At 46.6% G+C, this 9,846-nt stretch overlaps 1 protein-coding gene across 7 annotated transcripts in view; it reads left to right on the forward strand.

The window, feature by feature from the left end:
* Nucleotides 1-7,377, forward strand: part of nlrx1 (NLR family member X1) — a 64,829-nt gene extending 57,452 nt beyond the window's left edge. For all 7 annotated transcript variants that reach the window (XM_072486436.1, XM_072486439.1, XM_072486442.1 and 4 more), the window contains one exon: nt 1,287-7,377. In XM_072486436.1, coding sequence (XP_072342537.1) covers nt 1,287-1,602 — 316 coding nt within the window. In that variant the 3' untranslated portion in view covers nt 1,603-7,377. The remainder of the gene's footprint in view (nt 1-1,286) is intronic.
* Nucleotides 7,378-9,846: the final 2,469 nt, after the last annotated feature.

Consider the following 9,846-nt stretch of genomic DNA (forward strand, 5'->3'; position numbering starts at 1 on the left):
CATTGGTGCGTGTTGGGAGGGATTTGCAGGTCGGTGCTCCCCCTGTTTGGCTGCCGTCATGAATTTACTTTCTTGGCCATCGGGTCTTGGGGTGAGCCTCGAACCTCATCTTCTCCGCTTCTGCCTCGGAGCCGAGAAGATTCCCCACTGCGCCACAAGATCTCTCTAACCTCAGCAACCGGGGTAATGACCACATGTGCCTTGGAAACTGCTTTTGTTCCTGTTGTCATTTTAATGATATATCAACCAGGAGATTTTTTAAAAAATCAGGTTAATGTCTTAATGAGGAACAGGGTGTTCTATCGGGCTTTTGTCTCTTAACCGTCAACTTTATCATGTTAGGTTGCAGTTCAGGTGAAGCACAGCCGGGTGCTGTGTTCCGCTCCCATTAATGTCCCTGGACAACCCATCTACATCGTAACTTCAGAATCACAGCCAGCTGGCTTCACTGTGACATATCCGATATAAATCTGTCCAGAATGCTTGGAGCTCGCAAACACCGGCTATTGGGACCAGATAGGGCAGCACAGTAGTTAGCACTGTTGCTTCACAGCGGCAGGGTCACAGGTGCTTGCGATTCCTGGCTTGCGTCACTGTCTGTGCCTTTCCCTATCCCTAATACGAATATACATATGGGTTAGGAGGGGGAGTAGGCCATTTGGCTCCTCGAGCCTGCTCCATCAGTCAGTAAGATCATGGCTGATCTGATTATAAGTTCAACCCCACATTCATGCCGACCCCTGATAACCTTTCACCCCCTTGTTTATCAATAATCTATCTCGCTTTGCCTTAAAAGTAGTCAAGGACTCTGCTTCGACCACCTTCTGAGGAATCGAGTTCCAAAGTCTCTCAACCCTCTGAGAAGGGATTTCCTCATCTCTGTCCTAAATGGATGACCCCTTTATTGTGAAACCATGACTCCTCATTCTAGATTCTCCCACAAGAGGAAACATCCTCTTCACGTCTACTCAATAAAGTCCCCGCAGGATTTGATCTGTTTCATTCAAGTTGCCTCTTGCTCTTCTAAACCCCAGCGGATACAAGCCTAGCCTGCCCAACCTTTCCTCCGAAGACAACGCCTTCATTCCAGGTATTGATGCGGTAAGGCCTCTCTGAACTGTTTCCAATGCATTTACATCTTTCCTTCAATAAGGAGGCCTCAGCCCCGCCTTCGCTCACCTCAATCAACTTTGCCCTGTAGAAATATACCCAACAGTCCCTCGAGACTACTCAGACTGACTCTTGTAGTGGTCGCAATGATTAATGTTTCTGTGTTTTGTCTTCAGCCTGTATCTGAATGAGATCAGTGACCGTGGGAAGCAGAATCTGCAGGTGCTGAGCAGGGAGCAGGATGGAGTGACTGTTCTGGCTTCAATCACAGATGAGTCCAACATCTCGGCCTACTGGTCGCTGATCTTAAAGAACATCTCACAAAACACGGCAAACCGCGACAAGGAGCTTGTGGCTGACTACCTGACCCTGTTCCAGAATGAGCTGACTTTCAGCCGAGGGCAGACCCGAAACCTCTGGAAGAAACTAAAACTGCTGCGGGTGGAAAATGGGATTGAAACCTTGTTGAAACAGATCAAGCAGGAGAACTAACCTGGGGATTCACCAGAATGGTGTGATTTTCCAAGGAGACAGCATTTGCATTGGCTGCCCCTTGTTGCCATTTGACAATAACGTGCCAAATGCCACACTGTTATCTGGTTTTAGAAGGGGAGCACAGTTCTTGCCTCCCAACGTTTAAACTCTGGGAGGAGTGAGGGGGCGGAGAGAAGAGATTGGCGATGCAGCCCAGTTATTGGTCCTGGACCCTCACTGGACTCCTCCCATTGCCCTAACCCATAGTGTTTTAAAAAAAAAAAAAACCTCCAATATTGGATTGAATCTTCAGGAGATGTGGGGGTAGATTTTCAACATGACATCTGGCCGTTGAAATTCAGCCTCTCCCTTACAACATCAGAGCTTTCTAAAAATGGTGTCCAACAGACTGGCACAAAATTGAAACCCTTCCCAAATCCTCCAGCATTGTTCGGGATTCTCAGGAATTGAAAGATCTATGTACAGGTCACTGCAACCAGCACTAGAATTATACGGAATGTCGAAAATAAAACAATTTTTTCAAGCACAGTAATAAAGTAATAAAAACATTGGAGTTGGGGATGAGGGAAGGTGTTTGACGGGACAGGGTAGTTGGACACTGGCAATCCTGTGATGAAGACTCCAGGAATATGTTCAACCAGTCTTGGCAACATTTAGCCCCACATCTGTCCAGCTCATGATGATTAACAAAGAAAGACTTGCATTTATACAGGGCTTTTCACAACCTCCAGATGTTTCACAGCACTTTGCAGACAATGAAGTACTTCTTGAAGCGCAGTCACTGTTGTCATGTAGGAAACACAGCAGCCAATCTGTGCCCAGCAAGATACCACAAACAACAATGACAGGATAGTCTGTTTTCTTTGTTGCATTGATTTAAGGGATAGATTATTGGCCAGATACATTATTGTGAAGCGTCTTGGGGACGTTTTACTGTTTTAAAGGCTGTGTACAAATACAAGGTTGTTGTTTTAAAATGAATCCACAGCAGTCGAGGGAGAATAATGATGGCTGATTAATTGTATGTTCGGGTACTGGTGGAAATAACCAATACAATACTCCCTCTAGAGTCAGAACTAGAAAATTACACCCAACTGGGAGGAAATTGTAGCATTTGAAAGCGTCAGTGCACTTTATTACAAATCTCTTTGATCATTACTTTTTTTCCCGTGAGCACTCCTGCAAGAAAAAAACAGAAATGCCCAGCAAAAAAGGAGCACCTTTAAAAGGTAATAAAATTAATCCTAAGTGAAGGGTTTGATCGAATCCCTGCAGTGCAGAATGAGGCCATTCGGCCCATCGGGTCTGCACCCGCCCTCCTAAAAGAACACCCAACCTAGGCCCTAACCCCGTAACCCCCACCTACCTTTGGACACTAAGGGGCAATTTAGCATGGCCAATCCACCTAACCGTCTACACCTTTGGACTGTGGGGGGAAACCGGAGCACCCGGAGAAAACCCACACAGACACGGGGAGGGCGTGCAACCTCCACACACTGATAGGGTAAATAAGGAGAAATTGTTTGCAGTGGGAGCACGGTCTGTTAGCAGAGGGCAGATTTTAAGGTAATTGGCAAAAGGACCAGAGGGGAGATCAGTTTTTTTACCCAGAGTTGTTACGCTGCCTCAAAGGGCAGTGGGAGCAAATTCAATAGTAACTTTCAAAAGGGATTTGGAAAAATACTTGAAGGAGAAATATTTGCCCAGCTATGGGGAAAGCACAGAGCACAGGGGGAGTGGGGCTAATTGCTTTCAAAGAGCCAGCGCAGGCTCAATGGCCAATTTCCGTGCTGGTGTCATTCGACATAATTCTTGCCCTTGTACCGTTGTTAACTCTGTACCACAAGCTGTGAATTATTTGAAGAAATAAACTTAGTTTTAGTAGTAGTTGTTGTGCTGTGCCACAGGTGGATTGTGTGGGCTCTGAAGGGCTGTTTGATCTTGGCATGTTTTGCAATTGATGTATGAACCATTTCCAAACCTAGTCCCCCGCACTCACTCGTAGCAAGCATTTTATCCACGCTTTAAGACTTGTTCTAGGATCCCTCACCGGTCTCGGTGACTGTTTTATCAGTGACAGTGGATGTTCCTACTTTACACTGCAACTGGACAGGATTGATTTTCAAGCACCACAAGTAGTCGGAAGCATTGACTGGCTGGAGCTCCCTCAATTGGTAGTCGAGAACTTTGAACATTTTTGTTTACTTTCAAAAGTTTTGAAGAAGGGTGTTGTGTGATTGGAGAGCTGGCACAGCCATGATGGGCCAAACGGCCTTCTGCACCGTAATGATCCTGTGATTCTGTTTAGGTATTACTGCACTCAAAATTTTCTCCCCATTACTCTCGAACTCTGCTTGGCTATGATCCCTCCTCCCCGGGACTGGCTAACCCGCTGGGATCTCCCCATGTATGAGCTGAGACAGTGAACATTGGAAGTTATTTGTTTGTTGCCATCCCATTTGCTCTTGAGAAGGTGGTGGCAAGCTGCCTTCTTCAACCACTGCATGTGGTGTAGGGACACCCCCTATGCTGTTAGGGAGGGAGTTCCAGGACTTTAGTGATGACAGAGGAAGAGATTGCAGTTCCAAGTCGAGATAGTCTGAGATTCTGAGATAGCGGTGCTCCCCAACACCCTGCTGCCATTGTCGTCCTAGCTTGTGAGATGCTGGGTGAACCTTGTGCTGCCCTTACCCAACAAAGGCCACCAAATAGCCACCATGGACTGGAATCTAGACAATGTATTCGCCTGTTGAATGCTGGTTAGAATGCCCAATTCCAAATTGTAACCACAGATCATTTAATCATGGCAGTGAGCTCATTGTACTGTTGAGAAATTGCATTTATATAGCTACTTTCATGATCTCAGGGCATCACAAAGCGCTTTGTGGACAATACAGAAGTGTAGCCCCTGTTGTAATGTAAGAAACACAGTTTATTTGCAGCAACTTCCCACACTAGCAAGGTGATAACTAATCAGAGCTCTTTTTTAGTGATGTTGATGGAGGAAAATCAACATCTGGGAAGCTCCCCTGCCCTTCTGGTGCCACAGGAATTTTTACAATCCATTAGCGAGGGCAAGATAGACAACTCCCCTGAAAGGCGGAATCTCTGGAATTGGGACTCTCCGATAGCACCCACCACTGTGAGAGTATCAGCCTAGATAGTCAAGCCTCGGCTCGCTTCCTGATTGGATGTAGAGAGGCAGGAAGGGTGTGTTGGGGAGTCAATGGCAGAAGGTCGGGGGTGTGGGACGGTTGGCAACCGAAAGTCGTGCTTTGAAACATCTCTGGTTGGTAACTGTGTCTTCATCGATTCAGCCCACCTTGCCTGTGCTTTGCTCTTTGGAAGAGCGAGTGAATTGTTTTGCTCCTGCTGCTCTTGCCCCATATCCCTGGAACTTTTTCTTTTTAGGTATATATCCAATTCCCTGTTGAAAGTTTCAAGAAATGCAATCCAAATGAAATTTATTTCATCTCTTTTTTTCCCCCAAGAAAACTCAGACATTCTAAGCAACAACAACTTGTATATAGCACCTCTAAGCTAATAGACATCCCTGCTTCACAGGAGCATCCTGAACTATGACATATCATGGTTTTTTTTTATATAAGAAATAGGATCAGGTGATTCTTGGCGGTCAGTCCTCCAGCTTTATTTTGTTGCATCGCCGATATTTTTCCAAGCGAAAATGTTCAAAGAAAAGGAAATAAACACATGGAGGATTTTTCTTGCAGGAAACACTGATTTCTGGAGAGACCAGGGCAGTCCTGAGGGTTGGTAACCCTTCAGACCTTCTGCAGATTGTCCGAGCCCGCTTCTGTGAGGTCAGGACACCAAGTTCTTAATTTGAAAGGTGTTCTCTGGTAAACCTGAGAGTTTAAGCGTTAGAAAAATAGTTTTTGCTCTGGTGCAGCTTTTATTTCACTCGGGCTCTCACGCCTGGTCCTTCAGTTTTTTGTCTTGCCGCAGGTAAAATCTGCCGAATAAATTTAGTCCAGTTGAGGTTCCAGGCTCGATTTAACAAACCGCGTTCCTCGAACTGACCTCTGCCCTCTGGATATCTGTGTTCAGAGGTCAGTGACCTCTGTGACTTTACTGTAATTTATTTCAGGAAAATCTTGTGGGATTCACAGGACTTCCATACCCAACTTCTGGATAAGCAGTCTCAGGGTCATGCATTTGAATAATTTAAATGTCAGTCTGATTGTTTCTTTCGCTTTTCAATACTTAGTTTTAGCCCGGGAGAACAGTATTGTCAAATTAAATGTTTTTGTTTTTCCACATTCACGTTCCAGCCTTTGAAACGCCGAGAGAAACAGTTTAAAAAAAATAAATTTAGAGTACCCAATTCATTTTTCCAATTAAGGGGCAATTTAGCGTGGCCAATTCACCTACCCTGCACATCTTTGGGTTGTGGGGGCGAAACCCAAACAACACAGGGAGAATGTGCAAAGTCCGCACGGACAGTGACCCAGAGCAGGGATCGAACCTGGGACCTCGGCGCCGTGAGGCGGCAGTGCTAACCACTGCGCCACCCTGCTGCCCACTGAGAGAAACAGAGTTAATGTTTTAAGTCCACATGTCTGTCCTTCAGAGCTAAAGAGAGGGAGAGGTTTGATGGATACGGAATATAATCCATCACATTTCACCCTCTCTTTACCTCTGAAGAAGAATCATACAGACTTGAAATATTTTCTCTGCTTTTCTTTCTCCACAGATGCTGCCAGAACTGGTGAGTTTGTCCAACATTTTCTGTATTCATTCACAATAACGCTAGCCTGGACCTCTGGGTTACCGGTCCAGTGACATTAACACAACACCACCATCTTCCCCTGATCCACTATTGCCTGTTTTGCAAAAGCTTACAAGGTTACAATTACCCTTTTAGTCTCTTAAATTTTCTTAATAAATTTAAGGGATTACCCCCAAAGAGGAACCGTATTCCCAGCGAACTGTGTTGAATGTGACATGAGTGGAGTCTGGTGATTTTACAGCTCTGAAAAGCAATTAGTGGGGTGGGACGGTGGCGCAGTGGTTAGCACTGCTGCCTCACGGCGGCGAGGACCCGGGTTCGATCCCGGGTCTGTGCGGAGTTTTCACATTCTCCTCGTGTCTGCGTGGGTCTCACCCCCACCACCCAAAGATGTGCAGGGTAGGTGTATTGGCCACGCTAAATTGCCCCTTAACTGGGGGAAAAATGAATTGAGTACTCTAAATTATTAAAAAATAGCTCTCTCGCTATTGATCGAATTTTGATCCTACTGATGAAAAATATAATTATATTAGAGCAACTACCTCCTCACTTTTGAGCAGCCACAATAGATATCAGAAAACACAAAGCAAAGTGATGGGGTGCTGAAAATCTGAAATAAAGAGAAGCATTGGAAATGCTCAGCAAGTCTGGCAGCATCTACGGAGAATGGGAAACATGCTTCACGTCGATGAGTTCTGATGAAGACTCACTGGCCTGAAACATTAACTCTGCTTATCTTGAATCAAAAGAAGAATCACCATTATCTAAAATGTAGAAGTGCTAGTTTGAGTTAGCCAAATACTTCAAGGTATGAAAACATTAACAGTTTAAAAAATAATAAAGGAGAAATAACTCTGCCATACGGAAATACAACTAATTGTTTTGTTTCTGGTAAACCCAGAAATGGGTTGTCGCAATAATCGAAACTAATGGCTGGAACTGTATAGACTTGAACTGATTCTGTTTAGTCTAGATGTAGACTGAGGCAATTGATGAGGGAAAATTAAAACAAAATAAAATTCTGTTTACGTGTCAGGTTTTTTTTCTTTAATTTTGTCTCCTTACCCGATCTTCCCAATATAATCCACCCAAGTGAGTTCTTGTCCTTTGCGATGGGAACTATTGCAGTCGAGCCAACCCCATTCCCAAGCACATGCACTGTTTTCCAGTAGGGATCACAACAAGCCAGATTCCCACATATGTTTTTTTCTCTCAATACGCCAAGCGATAACTGAGAGCAAAATGCTTACACACGGTTTCCACACACTTGGGGAACCAAACATAGATTGGGTACCCATTTTACAAACCTCTCCGTTCAGTCCACAAGCGTGACCCTGAGCTTCCTAACACCTGGGGCACGATTCTCCCAAAAGCCAACAAAGTCCCCTCGCGAACGCATTCAGCTGCATGTTTGTCGGCACTCGACGTGGCGAGAAACACATGGCTATTCAACGTTGTTCGCGCTGTATAAGGGGCCTGAATGGGTCATGCACGGACAAGGCCGCACAGAGCCCCATTTTGTACAGCGGGGAGATCCGGCGAGGGATCGGGATGGTATTTTTAAATGGCGCCCCGATCTCCGAGCCCCTGAAACAATCCCCGATCTCCTCCTCTCTCTTCCCTCCCCTCCCTCCACCCCCCCCCCCCCCCACTCCCAAACACCCATGTCGGGCAACACCAGCCCAATTGTGTGCGTGCAAAAGATGCCAGCTTGGCAGTGCCATCCTGACAGTGCCCATGCCAGCTGGCAATGCCACATTGGCAGTGCCAGGCTGGCACCAACAGTGCCAGGGCACTGCCCTGCCCAAAGGACATGCAGCTGGGGGCCTCCAATCCCCTGGGAGACCCCCTTTTTGTGGGGACCAGTGCTGAACGGCGCCCACCCGAGGTTGAAGGGGATGACTGCCAACCCCTCAGGTACCTCGGGAATCCTTCATCCAAACCAAGAGTACTTGGACGGGTAGATAAACTGAAATAAGAGAGAGGAGCAAAACATCTTCAGTGTGGACATTCCTGGAATTCCAGGGCAGTAAATTAGAAACTGATACGACAGCGAAGCATTGTGGGTACTAACGGTGCCAATGTCACCAAAATAAAGTGAAAAGTAACCAGTGGTGCAGTGCAGGCGGAGTGAATCAGAGTGTCCCTCTGGCACCCTCTCTAATCAGTGACAGCCCCATGACTCCCTCGAACAGTCCTGAACCCTCACCCCCAACAGCCCTGTGACTCCCCACCCCCCTCCAAACAGCCTCAGCTCTCCCTGAACATTCCCGACTACCCCGAACAATCCCAAATTCCCCAAACAGCATCAGCCAAACCACCCACCCCCGAAAAATCCTGTGACTCCCTCCAAACAACTTCAGCCTCCCCCGTTCCTCCCAACAGTCCTAATGCATCTGAACAGCCTCATGATTCCCCCTGAACCCGAGGACCTTGCTGCCGCTACCTTGGAACTACAGTCCCGGAGCCTCTCTGGGGTCTTTTGCGCAGGGGGCAGCCAGGAGCTGGCCGACATGTGCAGTTTATCTTCCATCTTTGTTTAAAACTGGGCCTGCAAGGAACCAAACCCTGGCCAAGAGGCAATGAAATGACAGGTCGGAGATATGGGCAAGAGCACGATCACTGAGGAGGTGGCCTGCTGAGCAGGACATAGCAAGGGGGACTGGAGAAAGGTGCCAGAACTCCCCAAGAGTAAAGTTGAGGAAAGTTCCAAGTTAAAGAAAGAGCTGTGATGGGAGCAGACTTGAAGTAAAGTGGGCTTGGAAGAAGCTGGGAAGATCGGAGGAGGCAGCCAGAGATTGGTGACTCCGTACTGCGGGCCTTTGGAGCGGGTGTGCTGCTTCACATGGCCGAAGATCTTGGAAGGTGAAGATTGAGTGTCTGTGCAAATGAGGGGGGTGCACCAATGGGTGTTCAGGATGTCGAGGGCAGATTTATTGTCCTTGGTTTACATGACCTGTTCACTATTCTGCCAATAAGAGAGTCTGGGTAACCAGGGACTTGTTTTCTGATTGGTTTCACAGCCATGTTGTACCAGAGGCATCTGCTCATCATTAAAAAAAAAAATTTAATTTAGAGTACCCAATTATTTTTGTTCAAATTAAGGGCCAATTTAGCACAGCCAATCCACCTACCCAGCACATCTTTGGGTTGTGGGGGTGAAACCCACGCAGACATGGGGAGAATGTAGCATCTGCTCATCATTGAGTAGCTGGACTTGAAGAAAACTGTAAAATAATGTTGCTCCTTGAAGCAGAGACGATCGATGATATCAAAGGAAATTGGATGGACATTTGTGGGATATCAACTTGGAGAGATGGGGGATAGAGTGGGTTCATGGGACAGACTGGATTGCACCACAGTGAGAAGGAAGGGGCTTGATGGGCTGAATGGCCTGTGATATCGCTCTGATCCTTCCTGGGTTTTTTTAACGTATGCATTATGTGCCTCCAATGATATTCCTGAGATTGGGAGGACAGTGCTTGGGAAGT

Source organism: Scyliorhinus torazame, chromosome 21, assembly GCF_047496885.1.
Source record: "Scyliorhinus torazame isolate Kashiwa2021f chromosome 21, sScyTor2.1, whole genome shotgun sequence".
NCBI classification, from domain to species: domain Eukaryota; kingdom Metazoa; phylum Chordata; class Chondrichthyes; order Carcharhiniformes; family Scyliorhinidae; genus Scyliorhinus; species Scyliorhinus torazame.